Source organism: Oryx dammah, unplaced genomic scaffold (assembly GCF_014754425.2).
Source record: "Oryx dammah isolate SB20612 unplaced genomic scaffold, SCBI_Odam_1.1 HiC_scaffold_12, whole genome shotgun sequence".
In the NCBI taxonomy this organism is placed as follows: domain Eukaryota; kingdom Metazoa; phylum Chordata; class Mammalia; order Artiodactyla; family Bovidae; genus Oryx; species Oryx dammah.
Window position 1 is genome coordinate 40,399,780 of NW_024070196.1, and position 19,493 is coordinate 40,419,272.

The following is a 19,493-nucleotide window of genomic DNA, read 5'->3' on the forward strand; positions in this document are numbered from 1 at the left end:
CAGCACCAGAAATGCTGGAACATATGGACTGCACTATTCATGCCCCCTCAGTGCCATCCCCAGCTTGATCCATTGACATTTGGAAAAGATGCTTAAAGGACTGAAGCTCTTGGCAAACTGTACTCTTGGACCAAATATATATTCTGCTTTAGTTTTTAAGGAACTACTAGATTTACTCTTAAACCCCAGTATTTGTACTGTACTTTCATCAGCATTTTAATGAAAGCTGGGAGAGAGGCCAACTTGGAGATTCAGCAAAATGTTGCTTATAATTTTGAACCAGAAATTTTACTAAATCCTTTAGATAATGTATGTGCTGTATCCCTGCCTTTATTCTTTCTAAATGAAGAGCAGGAATCATATGCCCTTCTTTAGGTAAGTCAGCAAGGATCCCTCTAAATTGACCTCAGGTTTTCTAGAGAGGTGCTTCGTTGTGGAGTGCCCTGGCCCTCAAACTTGAGTTTTGCTAAATTTATTTGAAAATAAATTAATATTCTGGTTTAATATAACAGTTCCAGATTCTTAGAATTTCTTAAGTATTATCTGAATAAAAGGCATTTCAGTCTTTAATTGGGCATTTTGGTGTGACTTCTTTCTTTACACTACATGTATTTTGTATAATTTCTCATTAAGTTCATTCATGCAACTCTGCTTCAGGAAGAGTAATTTACTGAAATTGTCAGCATTTTTTTGCTTCTCATATTTCCTTGCATATAATCTCATGCTGACACTTAAGAGGATAGGATTCTACTCAACAGATTAAAATGGTTCCTTATGGGTGCTGCTGCTGTTGCTGCTAAGTCACTTCAGTCGTGTCCAACTCCGTGCAACCCCACAGACGGCAGCCCACCAGGCTACCCCGTCCCTGGGATTCTCCAGGCAAGACCACTGGAGTGGGTTGCCATTTCCTTCTCCAATGCGTAAAAGTAAAGTCGCTCAGTTGTGTCTGACTCTTAGCGACCCCAAGGACTGAAGCCTACCAGGCTCCTCCGTCCATGGGATTTTCCAGGCAAGAGTACTGGCTGCTAAGTCACTTCAGTCGTGTCCGACTCTGTGCAACCCCATAGATGGCAGCCCACCAGGCTCCCCCGTCCTTGGGATTCTCCAGGCAAGAACACTGGAGTGGGTTGCCATTTCCTTCTCCAATGCATGAAAGTGAAAAGTGAAAGGGAAGTCGCTCCGTTGTGTCCGACCCTTAGCATGGACAGCAGCCTACCAGGCTTCTCCATTCATGGGATTTTCCAGGCAGGAGTACTGGAGTGGGGTGCAACTGCCTTCTCCCCTTATGGGTGCAATATAGTTTAAATTTGAGGAAAGTACTTTTCCAGATTATCAGAATTCTTGCTAATTCTGTCTCTCTCTTTGCCTACATATAATGATCTTAAGTAAGACATCGGTATGTCAAGGTCTCAGTGGTATAGAAAACTCAGTTCCTTTGAAATCTGTTCTTCTAGTACATAATTATTGAGAAATGTAAGCTAGACACTGACAGAAATGTTTTTATCCTCAAGGCATTATCTGATAGTATGATTTATACCAGATTAATGACTGGCCGAACCACTGGGCAGGGCATAATATTTCTAAGCAATTACGAAGAATGAAATATCTTTTTCTCTTTTCAGGTTTCCCGAATCTGCAGTTTCTGTTTTGAAGAGCCAACACTTACGGCAGAAACTCCTTCAGTCTCTGTTTCTTGATAAAGTTTACTGGGAGAGTCAGGGAGGTAGACAGGGCATCGAAAAGCTAATTGATGTAATAGAACAGAGAGCCAAAATCCTGCTCACCTACATCAACGCACACGGGGCCAAAGTGTTACCTATGAATGAATAACAAAAGGTCTTCTGGGTAGCGGTCCAGTCCTTTTAGAGATGAGGCAGTGGAGATGAATACACAAAGTAAATGAATTTAATCTAGTAAATATGATGAACCTGAGCACAATAGCAGTCTTTAAAAGCTTTTGCAAATATACTGCTAAGATGTATCTGTTTACATTTTCCTTTAACATCATGACCTGGAGTCTCAACATCTGAGCACAGAATGGTTGCAATTTAGATCCCAGTTAGTTGTGTTAAAGCATGTCACATCGGTTAATAGGATAGTATGAACCAGAAGTGGTGATTCCTTTAATAAATCAGGTTTGATGCCATTTGCTGGTCTGACTAAATACTAATGGGAACAATTCTGGACATCTTTCTGTTGTTGATTGTTAGAACAGACAGTAGTTTCAACACTACCCAGAGGCAACCCTACACTGGAATATGTAGGTGTATAACCTTCAGAAACTTCAGACTCTATAGTAATTCTAAGGAGAAATGTTGGTTTATTTTACACTGTAAAACCTTCAGTGTATATTCTATTGTATCTAAAAATGATCAGCCAGCTTTGTGATCTCAACACAAGAATAACATTTTCCATTCCCTTTTGGAAATGTATTAACATTGTGTCATCAGTATAGAAACCTACATCTGACAGTTTATACATTAGGTAGTTTTACTCTTTGTTTTAGTCCAACTTATGTCTGGTGGCTTAACAATTCAATTTTTAGGTATAAAGTTGCATATGTGAAACTATGCTTATTGAATGTCTTTTGGTTAGGTGGATGCTCTTTTTACATTTTTTGTCATTTTTACTAAGGATAGGCTATAATTTCTGCTTATTTCATAAATAATAGTGGATTTCTTCAAGCTTTTTCTTTGTAATTTTATTTAAACAGAATTAATTGATATTGTCCAGATATTGACAATAGGACCAGAGTGTGTTTGAATATATAGTTTGACTTATTCCAATATGAAAAATAGGAACAAAATAAGTTAAAACCAACTCTGGTCAGTTCTCCTCAAGTGAAATCACATGACTAGAAACAGGAAATTGGAGGATATTTAACCTCAGACAATTCTCTCTGAACTCTGTTGCTTAGTCACTAAGTCGTGTTCGACTCTGTGACCCCATAGACTGTAGCCCTCCAGGCTCCTCTGTGCATGGAATTTCCCAGGCAATAATAGTGGAGTGGGTTGCCATTTCCTTCTCCAAAGGATCTTCCTGACCTAGCGATCGAGCGCATGTCTCCTGCTTGGCAGGTGGGTTCTTTACCACTGCACCACATGTCCTTGGAGGCATCTACATCATGGTGTTTGATAGGTGTTCACATAGAGATTTGAAATCTTGAACAAATTGCTATGACCCTCCCCCCTCACTTCTTATTAAGAAGCTACTATACTGACTTCTTTCAGTTTAAAAAAATAACAAGAATATTTATAATGCACTCTATCCTCTGTTTTCTCAGTTCTGCATGTTATTCCTAAAGTGCATCCCATTTTCTGTGTTCTAATAAGGGTCGCTCAGAATCACTGAAGATTAGAACTACTAAAGACAGTATGATAAAGGCTAACCTATCTATAGATTTTAATTTATACAAACGTTTGAGGCAAAGTGACATAATAACATGTAGATTATAAGAAAACGTAGACAAAGGAAAAGGGAATCATTTGATCTTCTAATTATAACTTTTCTACGCTTACATTCAAGCCCTACTTGTTAGCACCCTCACTTCTCAGCTGACCCTTAGAGAGCTGGCCTTCAGACCATGCTGTCTTCAGCGTTCCCTCCATAGCCCTGAGTGTGCCTCTCCCACCCTCTGCCCCATACTTTCTAAGTACATGTGGACTCTGCTGAGTCTCCACTGCTACCTGCTGTATTTGGTCTTTTTAAGATCACTTTGTGTCTCACGAATCAGCATATTAATGAGAAATTGGCCTAACAGAAGTCTGGAGATGCTAACTCTACATTAAAATAACTCTTTGTCAAGTTGCCTTATACCTTGTCTTATCTAGGTGGCATATTTGCATTTTAATATGCCTTTCATGGAATATACCATCTTGTCCAACTTTGTGATACTGGTGCTGGAAATCCCAGGTTCCTCAGAAGTGGCTTTGATTTTGCATCTTAATCTATACCCCTTCTGGGCAACTTGGTCCTCCCGCTGGTGGGTCTCATTGTTTATTTGCCCCCAGTTTTTCTGAAATGCAGGTCCAGGAACACATGTTTAATTTAGTCACCTTTGCTTTTTAACAGTATATGTTGTTTTAGAATCAGTGGATAATTCATGCTATATTATTTTTGAATGATGGAAGACTTGAGGCCAGGCTTTTCATTCTAATAAGTAAACTCTTCTGTTACTGAAACAATGAGAATACTCCGCCTTTCAAATGTACTCATTATGCTGCAGTTTGGTTCACATTGCACATTATGGGGTTTATTTATAATTTGATAAATTTAAAATAGAGCAGTTTATGTAGGCAGACATACAGAAGCTTATTCTTGTGTGATTATTTTTTAAACTGATATTATGAAAATAAACGTATCTTAAAAATATGTCATAAAAATGTTAAAAATTAAAAATGTGTGTTTTTTATTTTGTCAGTGTTTTTGTTGTTTTTTTTTTTTATCTTGTTTTATAGGTGAACTGCTTTTAAGAAGTGAATTCTAGGGGAGTGTTTGCTACCTTTATCCATGATAAAAGAAACAATTGAATAATCGAGAATTATACTAGACTGTGTTTGTGTATGCATATATTTGATATCATTAATAATGATATTATGCCTTCCCTTGGTGTACGTTTAGCACTCTTTTAGGTGGTATGCAAATTACTTAACAGATATCATAAATTATAAGAAGATACTAATTTGGGGTTTTCTTTGCTTGATGTGAGTCTTACCATTATATTTAAGGCTTCCTTGGTAGCACTCAAATTTATTAAATTTATTAGGCACCTGGGAAACTTATTAAAATAGAAAATGTCTTAGACTTATGCTCAAAATATTTATAATCTCTAAACTTCTGTAATATCCTGTTTATACCATTGTGCTTTTAGATATATGGTAAATTATATCCAGTGACTGAAATAAAATAACCTAAATGTAGGTTCATTTATACATTGTCTTATGAAATTCTAATGTTTATCTCAGTACAGATTAAATAAGGCACATTAGAGCACTAGCCTGAAAATATGATATGGAAATGGTATTGATACATAAGTCACATAAAGATGATGAAGGCATTTCTCTAAAGAATAAATAATGTTATCAAGAATCAGGAACTTTCATGAATGAAAGATGATTTGACTTGTCACAAAAGGTATTGGACACTTGGAAATAGCCCCAAGTATTTTTTCAGTGCAATGCTGGACTTGATTTTGTATTGAATGGACTATTTAACAATGCTCTAGGGCAGAGGTTAACTTGTAGATTTTTACCCCAGGGAGATACAAATAATTTCTGTCTGGTGGATAAAACAATCCTACCTTTATGGCTTTACAAATTATTACCCTGTTGGACATTAACCAGTTTTTTGTTTTTGTTTTTTAATTTGTCCAACAATCTTATCCTAACGTTTGCCTGTAAATATTTAGCTTTAGAAACACTCTTGAAATCGTACTGTCTTCTTACTAGTTTCCTTGTTATTAATTATTTTAATAAAATCTTTGGATCTGTTCATTTTATATTTGCATAAGAGTTGCGGTTTTACCTTTTTGAAGATTTTGGTTTAATAAACTTTTGACTGTAGAGTCTTGTAATTATATTTACTTGAGCGTCATGATTTTAAAATTTGGAAATTTTAGCAACTTTCAAAACAGAGTCACATAATTTAAAAAACTGAATGCTACCATTTGATCAACAGCTTAAGTTTATTTTCATTCCATCCTTTAATTGATTAAGAATTGTTAGTTGATTATCTACTTGAAAGGTCTGACTCAGATGGGTTACAGGCAGACTTTGTTTTGCAGTCTAAAAATGCACATTGTACATGAGGGAAGTCACAGAAATCCTTTCTTATACTAGCATTGCATATAGTTAAATTAGTTCAACATTTTGTTTTTCTTCTTATCTTTTTTATCCTCATGTCTCCAAAGTACATTTTATTTGTTGGTAAAAACATACATAATTTTGCATGCATTAAGAAATCTCTATGCATCTTCTTAAAAAGTAATGTGTGTTTCTTAGCAATGTTTGTCAAGATTTTTAAAGCTTTTGAGACAAAGAGATTAAAAAAACCCTTCCTTGTCAGGGGCCTTTTTGTCATGCTGCAGAATAGCTAGCTGAGCTATATTTCAAAAGGCAAACTGGGCTGCAGGGAGTGTGGCCAGTCACTAAATGAGACTGAAACAGCTGTGATTTTGCAAGATGTGCCAACATTTTCTTTAGCTCCAGGACACCAGACATTATCTGGCTCATAAAGTACTCTATGTTATTGGCTCAACTTCTGTTTAGGAGCACAAGAGATCTTGTTCTATATCCTCATTTCAGGCCCTCAGGAGTACTAAAATTTGAAGTCATTGTTATTTTTTGACCATATAATACTTTAAAAAATAAACTGCAGTTCACATATTCTCTCTAACTTGGTGAGAATACTTTACAGTTAAACTTGCAAAGTTTAGGTCTTTCATAAGAGAATTTTGAAAAATGTATAGCATCTTCTAGGAGAGAGTCAGTCTTCTCTCTTAATCAGGTATCAAGTGACAGTGAAAATATAGGACTTTCCTGAGAGTTTCACTGACAATTATGGCAGTACTATTTGTGTCATTTCCGTCTTACTTTATTGTTAGTTGCAAGCAGAGAGAATATATTTAAACAGGAGTGACATGGTGGCATCCAAAGTAGGAAGTTCCTAATTAAGGACTTAGATTCCTAATTAAATGTTGATGTTGGCCCTAGACTATTTACCAGATGCTAGTAGTAACAGGCCTCCAAGTTGTGACAACCAAGAATATCTCCAGATATTGCAAACTGTCCCCTGAGAGGCAAAGCTATCACTTTAAGGTTTAGAACTACTGTTTTAGTCCATTGATTAAAAAGTACCCTCCCGCCCCACCATAGAAGGGAAACATTTAATTTTCTTTTGTCTTCTCACATTCATAAAGATTGTCCAATCCCTCATGGGTTGCCATGTTTTATGGCATTAATCAGATTCCCAAGAGGTTTGATGGTTTGGGGGAAGGGATCTAGAAATAAGCAACATGAAAATCATGAGGACGAGACATCTTGGGCTCATCAACACAAATTTTAGGTGAAAAATATATCTGGGAGCATATTATTAGAGTGAAAAACTGACTCCATGCTGCATCTGTTTCTCTTACTTTAACCTTTGCTTCCCATTTCTTTTGTTCATTAAAAGGATACTGTTTATACATAATGGCCTGCCTCAGGGAACCTTTACCCCTCTGCCTGAACGTTAAACCAAAATGTTTTGTTCAGTACCCTGTCCACCTGTGGAAGGAAGGAATTAACACCCCTTCCCTGAGGCTGGCCATTCCAGGAGATATTTGCAAAATTAATGACCTTTTTACTTTTCCTCCTCACCTACCCCATCTTTGTTTTATAAAAGAACCTGGAATCCAGACCCCAATAAGATGGTTGTTTTGAGACACTAGTCTGCCATCTTCTCAGTCTACTGACTTTGTATTTCTTGCCTCAATGCTTCATCTTTTGGATTTGTTGGCCTGTCGTGCAGTGAGCAGAGTGAGCTTGGACTTGGTAGCAGTATGATAAATTAAACATCAGGGCAAACTGATGTTTGGATTGAGTGGAGGTAAAAGTGCTTTACCTTCTTCTGTCTCTGGGGCTAGTATCTGTGTCCTTTGACATGAAGACTGGTCTGTAAAGAAGGCATCCTCTCCTCAGGACCCAAATAGTCCTATGAACCTCCTCCCCTACCTTGACAGAAGATCAGACATGTGGCAGGTGTTTCCTTGTTAGCAGGTGAGGAGAAAGAGAAATGAAGTGCATTAGAAAGAAACTGTTGGGCCAGGGTGCACTTCCAGCCAAAGGGCAGAGCATAATCACGTGGGAAATCTAAGAAAAGGTTAGAATATCAATGTAACAGACCAAGTAGTGTCACAGGAACAAAGTACCTTCAAATCTCCATAGCTGGAAGCTGCTAAGTTCGGTTTCTACTGGCAAATGTCCATCCCGGCTTGGCAGGAAGGCTTTGCTTTTCATTAAAACTGGAGAATCAAGCAGATGGAGCAGCCTGGATGTTTCCATTGCTGTGCCTGAGTGAAGGGACGTTCTGAAGGGCTGTTACTTTCAGTTACAAGTCATCAGACAAAGCAGTTTGAGAATCGGGTAATGAACTATCTGATGAATAACACAGGTAACTACAGTGGATGGTGAGAGCTATTAAACAAATGGTGACTTTGATTATATTTGAAGCAAATACAACCTACATCATTTTTTTTTGTCTATCCACCTATCCTCTTCTTCTGGGGACCTCCAACCCAGTGTGTCACTTGCCCTCTGTCAAGGCCCCCAGACCCTATTTGAGAGGTTCAGGGATGTATGTGTGATTTCCACTGGGCAAACAACGTCTCTTTATTTAGCTTCGTTGGCTGTCATCATTGATTGGTTCAGAATTGAACGCCTGACTGACTAGGAGAATGTGCCTCAGAATTTTAGAGCTGGAAAAGAGAAAAAACAGGACTAAAGTACTAACGGGCAACATTCTGGAGACCTTAGTCAGACTTTCTTCTTCACGACCTGACAACAGAGGTAGTTGTGCCCACGGTCCTGTTGCTTCTGCTGCCTTTGTTGCCCTGGAGATGCCTTCCAATTCTTTCCTTGAAATGGCTCAGTATCTTTCATTGATTCACCTTTTTGCTTCAACTTAATCTGGGTTGATTGTTTTTCTGATGCTTGCAACCAACAGAAAAAACTCTGATTTAGGTCTTTTTCTAAGCCAAGTTTAGAAAACATATCATGATTTTTTTCCAATGACAGATGAAGATGTCCATGCTCTTCCCCTACTTCATTCCTTCATGAACTAACTTCTGAAATATGTATCATCGTGCTCACATTGTTAATCTTCTTACAGTTTACCTTCTAGCTTCTGCCTCTCACAGGTGCCTTATTGCTTTGTGTGCATGGATTTCCTGCCTGCCATCAATTATAGCTTCTGCATTCCTGAGGTCTTTGTTTTTCCTCCTTCATCTCTCTGCTGACATGTTTCTTCATCAGATGATTATTACAGACTTACTCATGAGTTCTATATTCACAGAGACATCCTCATTTGTGAATAACTGTTTTATTGATGTATTTAAACAAGAGCCTGGTGATAGGAAATTTGGATTTCATATTTTATTTTCAAAACAAAATGCCCCTGGAAGTTTGTAAACATTGCAAATCTATTATTTGGCTTTGAACATTACTATTAAGATTTCTGAGACCACCCTGGATTCTTCTAACTTGTAGGTGATTTGCTTTACAAATATTGATGCACATTGTGTTTTTTCTTCATTCTTTAATTTTAATAAATTCTCAAGACATGTCTTAAAGCTGGTAACTCTACATCAGACTTTCCTAGAACATGAGGAATCAACATATTTATATTTTCCTTCATTTCAGGAATACTTTTACAATATATATTTGAATATTATTTGGTTCTATTTGTTAGGTTTTCAGATAAAGAGATATGTATGATGTATATATGGAATCTGCCTCTGAATTGTACTTTCCTTATTCACTTAATTTTCTCTATATTTTTCCTTCACAAAATTTACTATTTTCTCAAAGTTGTTCTTTATATCTCTGACTTTATCTCAGCAGTATCTATCCTATGTCTTACTGGTTCTAATTAGTCTTAATTCTTCTCAATGAATTTATCTTCAAATTTCCTTTTTAGAAAGCTCAGTTTTCCTTTTCTACTTCTGTATTAATTGTGTTGATTTAAAAAAAAATTTAAATCTTTTTAGGTGAAATAGTTTTTCAAAGAGTTTTAGAATTTTCTCAGAGACTGTAGGAGATAGTTTCTAAAATTTTTCAAGTAAAATTCAAATGAAATAAAGTTAAAATTGTATTTTCTCAGTCACACTAGCAACATTTTAAATGTTCAGTAGCCATGGGTGCTTTAATGGATACTCTGTTTTCATATCAGCACAGGTGAAGGATGTTTCCATCATTATAGAATGTCTACTGGCTAGCACTGCTACAAAGCACAGGTGGCTCTGTGTATTTTCATATGCCACCCTCAGCAACAGCTGCTGTTCCCCAACCTCTATCTCAACCTCATCTGCCAGGTAGCACATCTAGGTTAGGGTTTTGGTCTCTATCTTAGGCAGCTTGGGGTGCTATAACAAAATGCCACAGACCGATAATTCACTTTTCATAGTACTGGTGAGGGGGAAGGCCAAGATCACGGTGCCAATGGGGCCAGTATCTGGGGAGGGCTTTCTCCTTGGGTTGCAGATGGCCACCTCCTTGCTGTGTATTCACATGGCCTTTTGGGGGTGTGCAGATGGAGAGAGAGGAAGCAAGCTCCTGGGTGTCTCTTCTCACAAGGGAATGAATCCCATCATGAGTGCTCCATCCTCACGACCTCTTCTAAACCTCCCAAAGATCCCCAGCTGCAAAAACCATCACATGAGGTTGGGGCTTCAACACGTGAATTTTAAGTGTGACACAATTCGTTCTATAACACTAGCCTTTCACACTTCACATCCTTTTTGCATAAAAGATGCATTAATTCCACGCAAACAACCCTCAAGTCTTAAATTGTTTCTGCATCATCTCTAAAGTCAAAAGTTCAAAGTTTTATTTAAAAATCATCGAAGTCACATGTGTAGGAGACTTGAGTTATGATTCATCCTGAAGCAAAATTCCTCTCCAGTTGTGAACCCGGGAAACCAGGCAAGTTAACTGCTTCCAAAATACTGTGACGGGACAAGCATAGGCTAGACACTACTGTTCAGAAAGGGAAAAATAGGGATGAAAGGAAAAGGGGAAAGTCCCAAGCAAGTTCAAAACCTAGAAAGGTGATTTTCATTGGCTCTTAAGTCTTGAGAATAACCCTCCCTGACTCTATGCCCCACCTCTTGGGACCACCGAGGTGGCAGCATCACCCCCACAGCTCTGTCCCTGTTGCTGTCTGAAAGGGTCCTGCTCATGTGATGTCTGGGAGGGCATCCTGGCCCAGTGAAAGCAGAAGGAACTAGTTCTGGTCCCCGAGCCTGTGGTGAGAGTATCAGCTCTGATTATCTCTGAATCACCTTCAGTAGCATTGTTCCATCTTCTTGAGGAAGAGGGCACCTTCATAACTAAAGAGCGTCACAGTCCTGTGTTGTAGAATCATGCAGGCTGAGTAGTCCTGTGATTTGCAGTTAGCGAGTTTGACAGCTTTCCTTCATTCTATCCTGCTTTCTCTGTCCCTTTGATTTCAAAATGACAGTGTCTTTGGTGGTATAATCCCATTTTCTCTTTGTTAGGTTTCTTAGATGCTTGTTTATTTTCAAAGAAATCTGCACTCTGCGTTCTGCTTTTGGTGATGGTCATCTTATAGCTTTATACTAGGCACATCATTCTTTCCCTTTTGCATCTTCTTCATTCATTTTCAGTGGTTTCTGAAGAAGAATCACATGTCTTTTATCCCTTGCCATGTTTTTTTTTTAAATGAGTTTTTCTGTTCTTAAAGAAGAGAATCATTTGAGAAAAGAGTCAGTTGGGGTTGACTGGAATGTGTGTTGGGGGTGAGGATGTGGAGACGACATCTAAAAGCTCTGGAAGTTACTTAGTTACAAAGAAATCAAGGAGTGAGGCAGGATGGTCTAATTTTGAAGTAGTTTTCATACATAATTGTGGGCCATTACATAAAGATTCGGAGGGAATTAACTAGCCATTCTGAGAAAAATGTCATGGCTATGGGAGATAACATGAAAAGATATTCCAGAAACACCATGCAATAGAAGTAGTCTGCTCTGGCTTAAATCCATTTTATGCACCTGTAGTCATCACATCGGTAGTCATCTCTAAAGGGAACTATGTTTACCGGAGAAGGCCACCTGAGTTTGTATCACTGAGAAAGATTCAGAAGGACTGAGGGACACACACACACACACGGCATACAGGACAATAAATTTAGATAAAGGGGTAGATTGCTTTTCTTTCTTTCTTTTTTTGTTGGCGGGGGGGAGTTCCTTGATGAAAAGGCTGATTTCACAGTTGATTCAAAACCAAGTGATTTACTATTATCAGAATTGAGGCTTTTAATTTAAGTGAGGGTGCCCCAAACCATGAGATTAAACCACATCTCAGGATTTTCTGGTATAATTAGCTCTAAACTTGTGATGACTCGATAATTTTTTAACTTTATTTTTTTAAGGCTTTATTGAATTGTTCATGTGATAACTCTTTCTTGAGTGCCAACTATGTGTCAAGCACTGCCTTAGATCTTGGGATTTAGTAGAGGAAAATAAGGGATCACTTTTTTTCAGCAGCTTCCTTCTTCAAATCTTTGATCATGAAACTGTAAAGGTTAATATCTCTCTATATGTGGTAGAATAGAAATCAGAATCATTAGCTAATTTTTTCACACATAAGAAAAACTAATTTTATATAGAGTTCCTTTAGCCTTTTCTTTTTGTTTTTCAACTGTTCCTACTAAAAAAGGCATGTTATTTTTCAGATATATTTATGAATCAAAATCTCTTGTGTAATATCTCAAATAACCTTCATGATAGCCTCAGCCAATGCACTTTATTGTCAGGAATTGTGTGTTTTGTGCCCTTGATGCTCTGTTCTTCTTCGATTTTATCTTTGGTTAAAGAAAACACTAAATCATGACAAGACTCTGGAAAGAAAGAACTTAGATTTATGCCAATCTGGGTAGCATGCTTTCAGATCAAGGAAATGTTCTAAAATCAATATTTAAATAGCATATTTGGCAAAATGTTCTGCTCAAAAGGAATGGGTGACATTTTTTTGAAGAGAAAGAGTAATGGGAACCAGACAGCAAAGTTCAAGAAGCCAGTTCCTGTAAGTCTGCTTCCTTTTGTTGCAACATCATCCACTTCAACAGCTTTCAGTGTCTTAGATCTATTCCTCCATTATCGGTTGTATTCCTTTCTTTCCATTTTGTTTTTAATGCATTGCAGAATTGCTACCTTCTATTTTGTTTTATGTAAAAAGCCTCTTCAATGCAATGTCTGACTATTGGAATCTTTTTCTGCCATATGCAGCCATTTCATCTATGTAAAACCTCCAGTGGGTCTTTCCCTTTTCCACTAACTCAGATTTATCCTCTTTCTCTGAGATACAGAGATATAGCTCTTGATATTCTGTCCTGTTCTCCTGCTTCCCTTAAAGATTCTACCCATTCCCCCCCCCCCCTTATCTTGTTTCTCTTAAGAAATGCATAGTTTTGCTTCTACTGCCTGGACAATGACAGCTAAATCAGCTTTGTCTAATGAATATTTTGACAAACTTCTTGTTTGTCTTATTTTTCAGCTCTTTGAAAGTTTCTTGAATGAATACTGGATACCATTTGAATCAATGGAGAAGAGCAGGACATAAAGAAAGAGGCAAATAATGAGTAGAATGAGACACTTGGAGAACTGGACATTATGTAGGCTCATTTGGTATCAAATTTTCATTTATATTTTGAAAATGATAATCTATGAGTTATAGAAGGTTGTAACAACATAGATCTCCTAATTTAATAATGATAGCTACCCACCAGTCAGAATGGCCATCATCAAATTTATACAAATAATAAATGCTGGAAAAAAATGCTGCAGGGGGTGTGGAAAGAAGGGAACACTCCTACACTGTTGGTGGGAATATAATTTGGGGCAGCCACTATGGAAGCACTGTAAAAAAACTAAAAACAGAGCTACCATATGATTATGGTAATCCCACTCCTAGGCATATATCTGGAGAAAAGCATAACTCAAAAAATACCTGCAACATAATGTTCATAGCAGTTCTATTTACAATAGCCAAGACATGAAAGCAACCTAAATGTCCATCTACAGCTGGATAAAGAAGATGCAGTACATATATACAGTGGACTATTACTCAGCCATAAAAAATGAAATAATACCATTTTCAGGAACATAGATGGACCTAGAGATTGTCACACTGAGTGAAGTAAGTCAAAGACAAATATATCACTTATATGTGGATTCTAAAAAAAGTTGTATAAATACATTTATTTACAAAACAGAAAGAGACTTACAGACACAGAAAACAAATTTATGGTTACCAAAAGGGAAAGACTGAGAGCAAGGGAAGAAAAAATTAGGTGATTGGATTATCATATAAACATTGCTAAATATAAAATTGATAATCAACAAAGACCTACTATATAGCATAAGGAACTATTCTGTAATAACCTGTACATGAAAAGAGTCTGAAAGACAATGGACAACTGAATCACTTTGCTGTACACATGAAACTAACTAAATATTGTAATTAAATATATCCAATATAAAATGAAAATTTAAAAAAAAGATAGTTACCATATCAGGTTCACATCTTGAGGCTGCTATATATACTGTGATATAATTCAAAAAAATGGTATCTACTTTAGTCCTCTCCACTCTATCTGACACAAGAGAAAATTAAAGAATGAAGTTAATAATTTGTCCAAGAACAGCCAGGAAATGACAATCTGAGATTCATATCCAAATCCACCCAACTTTACAAGCTCTGCTGTGACAGTCAGGCCACATGGCCTACACAAGTCCCTCCAAGACACTCCACTCTGTCACAGCGACTCACTTCCCTGAGAGAATTTGTATCACTTATACACACCGAGATAAACTGAAACCTTGGCCAGGTGCTGAAGGGGAAACATTGTCTAATAGCCATCTAATTGAGAAAAGGGTCAGCCACTCAAGTTTTGCAGTGTCCTTCTCATGTCTGGTTTTACTCAAGCATATTGAAATGACAATGACTATTTTCCAAGATGGGTACCTACTCTTTAAAATTGTTATCTTCTTAGTCCATATGTTTGGACTTCCTGATTCACAGGAGACAAAGAGAATTTCAGCTCAGAATTGCAATCTCAATCCATTTGCCATGATGCTGAGTTACACAGAACTTGGGCACATGTGAAATAAATACCTCTTTCTGTTCCAAGCCTCGATGAGCATTTTTCTTGATGCATTTGGATTCCTCGGGTAAGAAAATCACAATGTAAAGCCATTCTTTACATTCGATGTTGTGAGTTTGAACAAAGGGCTGTGAGATCACTGTGGTGTGAAAGCTGGCGAAGTTCACAGAACAAAGGAGGGCAAAGCCCCCTTAAAATCACAGCATTCCACTTCATTTTACTTTGTGTTGTTATGTCGAAAATTGAATTTGCTAGTTTGCAAGTAGATATAATAGCCAGTTAGAGCTTTGTTCAACTGATTAGTTAGTGTGTTTTAAAGCAAGAGATTGAAAAAACAATTAGCAGATTTAAACTCATATAAAATTAGCTCTGTTCTGGGAACAGATTTTTACTTTCACTGAGAGGCATATAAAAAAGTTTATTTTCATGATCAAAAAGTGATACTTAAAATTTCTTTTAACATGGCTTTGATTGAAGCATTTTTTTTGCCATTCCTGTTGCCAGTTGTATGAGTGACAACACTCTTAAAGATGATATTAAGTCCCCACTATATATTTAACAATCCAGTATCTAACTGGTTGGTTTATGTGGAATTCTGGAACTTTTACATTGAGGATTGTGGAAGACTGAGAGTTAAAAATAGACATCTCTCCCTTTATGGTTGTGAGCAGATTTTTAGGCACACTGCACTCTCCAGGCAGACATCTATCTCATCATGAGCATGAAACCATGTCAAAGCTCATAGCCGGGGGGCTATCTGAGCCTGTAATGCACAGAGCAGTATAAAAGCCATGGCTTCAGTGCACTGTTTTGTGTGGGAGATAAGGTGTGGTTTTAGAATATTATGTTCTTTCTTATGAAGACAATAGGCTATCAAATCTGTTCCAATACCATATGTAAATATGAGAAGCAATACCTGAAGAACTGGTCGGTCCATGACCCATTTTAGAAGAGGCTACTGTTGGAAAACAAAGCTCCATCAATTCCATCTATCAAGATATGCATTCATACAGCATTGATTTATTTTATTTATTTATTTATTTACTTTATTATACTTTACAATTCTGTATTGGTTTTGCCATACATTGACATGAATCCACCACGGGTGTACATGCGTTCCCAAACATGAACCCCCCTCCCACCTCCCTCCCCATAACATCTCTCTGGGTCATCCCCACGTACCAGCCCCAAGCGTGCTGTATCCTGCATCTGACATAGACTGGCAATTCGATTCTTACATGATATTATACATGTTTCAATGCCATTCTCCCAAATCATCTCACCCTCTCCCTCTCCCTCTGAGTCCAAAAGTCCGCTATACATATCTGTGTCTTTTTTGCTGTCTTGCATACAGGGTCATCATTGCCATCTTTCTATATTCCATATATATGTGTTAGTATACTGTATTGGTGTTTTTCTTTCTGGCTTACGTCACTCTGTATAATAGGCTCCAGTTTCAACCATCTCATCAGAACTGATTCAAATGTATTTTTTTAACGGCTGAGTAATACTCCATTGTGTATATATACCACAGCTTTCTTATCCATTCATCTGCTGATGGACATCTAGGTTGTTTCCATGTCCTGGCTATTATAAACAGTGCTGCGATGAACATTGGGGTACATGTGTCTCTTTCAATTCTGGTTTCCTCCGTGTGTATGCCCAGCAGTGGGATTGCTGGGTCATAAGGCAGTTCTATTTGCAATTTTTAAAGGAATCTCCACACTGTTCTCCATAGTGGCTGTACTCGTTTGCATTCCCACCAACAGTGTAAGAGGGTTCCCTTTTCTCCACACCCTCTCCAGCATTTATTGCTTGCAGATTTTTGGATCGCAGACATTCTGACTGGTGTGAAGTGGTACCTCATTGTGGTTTTGATTTGCATTTCTCTAATAATGAGTGATGTTGAGCATCTTTTCATGTGTTTGTTAGCCATCCGTATGTCTTCTTTGGAGAAATGTCTGTTTAGTTCTTTGGCCCATTTTTTGATTGGATCGTTTATTTTTCTGGACTTGAGCTGCATAAGTTGCTTGTATATTTTTGAGATTTGTTGTTTGTGAGTTGCTTCATTTGCTATTATTTTCTCCCATTCAGAAGGCTGTCTTTTCACCTTGCTTATATTTTCCTTTGTTGTGCAGAAGCTTTTAATTTTAATTAGATCCCATTTGTTTATTTTTGCTTTTATTTCCAGAATTCTGGGAGGTGGATCATAGAGGATCCTGCTGTGATTTATGTCGGAGAGTGTTTTGCCTATGTTCTCCTCTAGGAGTTTTATAGTTTCTGGTCTTACATTTAGATCTTTAATCCATTTTGAGTTTATTTTTGTGTGCGATGTTAGAAAGTGATCTGGTTTCATTCTTTTACAAGTGGTTGACCAGTTTTCCCAGCACCACTTGTTAAAGAGATTGTCTTTACTCCATTGTATATTCTTGTCTCCTTTGTCAAAGATAAGGTGTCTATATGTGTGTGGATTTATCTCTGGGCTTTCTATTTTGTTCCATTGGTCTATATTCCTGTCTTTGTGCCAGTACCATACTGTCTTGATGGCTGTGGCTTTGTAGTAGAGCCTGAAGTCTGGCAAGTTGATTCCTCCAGTTCCATTCTTCTTTCTCAAGATTGCTTTGGCTATTCGAGGTTGTTTGTATTTCCATACAAATCTTGAAATTATTTGTTCTAGTTCTGTGAAAAATATCGCTGGTAGCTTGATAGGGATTGCATTGAATTTGTAAATTGCTTTGGGTAGTATACTCATTTTCACTATATTGATTCTTCCGATCCATGAACATGGTATATTTCTCCATCTATTAGTGTCCTCTTTGATTTAGAGCCATATGATTATCTCAATAGATGCAGAGAAGGCCTTTGACAAAATTCAAATCCATTTATGATAAAAACTCTCCAGAAAGCAGGAATAGAAGGAACATACCTCAACATTATAAAAGCTATAAATGACAAACCCACAGCAAACATTATCCTCAACAGTGAAAAATTGAAAGCATTTCCCCTAAAGTCAGGAACAAGACAAGGGTGCCCACTTTCACCGCTACTATTCAACATAGTTCTGGAAGTTTTGGCCACAGCAATCAGAGCAGAAAAAGAAATAAAAGGAATCCAAATTGGAAAAGAAGAAGTAAAACTCTCACTGTTTGCAGATGACATGATCCTCTACATAGAAAACCCTAAAGACTCTACCAGAAAATTACTAGAGCTTATTAATGAATATAGTAAAGTTGCAGGATATAAAATCAACACACAGAAATCCCTTGCATTCCTATACACTAATAATGAGAAAGTAGAAAAAGAAATGAAGGAAACAATTCCATTCACCATTGCAACGAAAAGAATAAAATACTTAGGAATATATCTACCTAAAGAAACTAAAGAATTATATATATAGAAAACTATAAAACACTGATGAAAGAAATCAAAGAGGAAACTAATAGATGATTTATTTTTTATTCGTGTCTTTCCCTATGTCATTAGCAAAAGGACTTGAAGCACCTGGTTTCACTTGCTCCCAGTTGAAACTAGAAGTAGCAAAACACTTATGCTATAAAAATGCAAACGATGAACTTTTGGAAGCTGAATTTTGATCCATAATAAATAAAGATTGAAAAATAGTGATTCTTCTGAAAAGTTTGGTGTATAGGACCTCACGAACCAGAAGAAAATCAGTTAGCTTTTTAGGACCAGGACAACTGATGTATTAGGAAATGGATGAAAGTGTGAGAGAAATGTCATCAATGTCACAGTGGCATTAAGCTTCACCAATGTTAATAATAGCTTTGAGATTAAAGCCAAAGGCTTTATCATATAGCATATATAAATAGAGATTTAATGCACTATATGTTTATACATACATAGAACATACATATTATGTCTACACATATTATATACATAGATATGGATATATAAAGACACTGATGCTGGGAAATATTGATGGCAGGAGGAGAAGGGGGCAACAGAGGATGAAGTGGTTGGAGAATATCAATGACCCAATGGACATGAGTTAGAGCAAACTCTGGGAGATAATGAAGGACAAGGAAACATGGTGTGTTGCAGTTCATGGGGCTGCAAAGAGCTGGACATGACTTAGAGACTGAACAACAAACAACAACAGTATATTTAATACACACAGATGTGTAAAATATATACACATTAAATACACACGTATGTTTATATAAAGTGTGCTGTGCTGTGCTGTGCTAAGTCAGTTAATTATGTCTGACTCTCTGCAACCCCATGGTCTGCAGCCTGCCAGGCTCCTCTGTCCATTAGGATTCCCCAGGATAGAATACTAGAAGCGGGTAGCCTATCCCTTCACCAGGGTATCTTTCCAACCCAGGTCTCCTGCATTACAGGCGAATTCTTTATCAACTGAGCTACCAGTTCAGTTCAGTCGCTCAGTCGTGTCCGACTTTTTGTGACCCCATGAATCGCAGCACGCCAGGCCTCCCTGTCCATCACCAACTTCCAGTGTTCACTCAGATTCACGTTCATCGAGTCAGTGATGCCATCCAGCCATCTCATCCTCTGTCGTTCCCTTCTCCTCCTGTCCCCAATCCCTCCCAGCATCAGGGTCTTTTCCAATGAGTCAACTCTTCGCATGAGGTGGC

The 19,493-nt window shown here is 37.4% G+C and overlaps 1 protein-coding gene across 1 annotated transcript in view; it reads left to right on the forward strand.

Annotated features, from left to right (window-relative positions):
• GASK1B (golgi associated kinase 1B) overlaps positions 1-5,577 on the forward strand; it is a 69,201-nt gene extending 63,624 nt beyond the window's left edge. Inside the window, exon 5 of the mRNA XM_040251607.1 lies at positions 1,623-5,577. Coding sequence (XP_040107541.1) covers positions 1,623-1,830 — 208 coding nt within the window. The 3' untranslated portion in view covers positions 1,831-5,577. The remainder of the gene's footprint in view (positions 1-1,622) is intronic.
• The last annotated feature ends 13,916 nt before the right edge of the window (positions 5,578-19,493 follow it).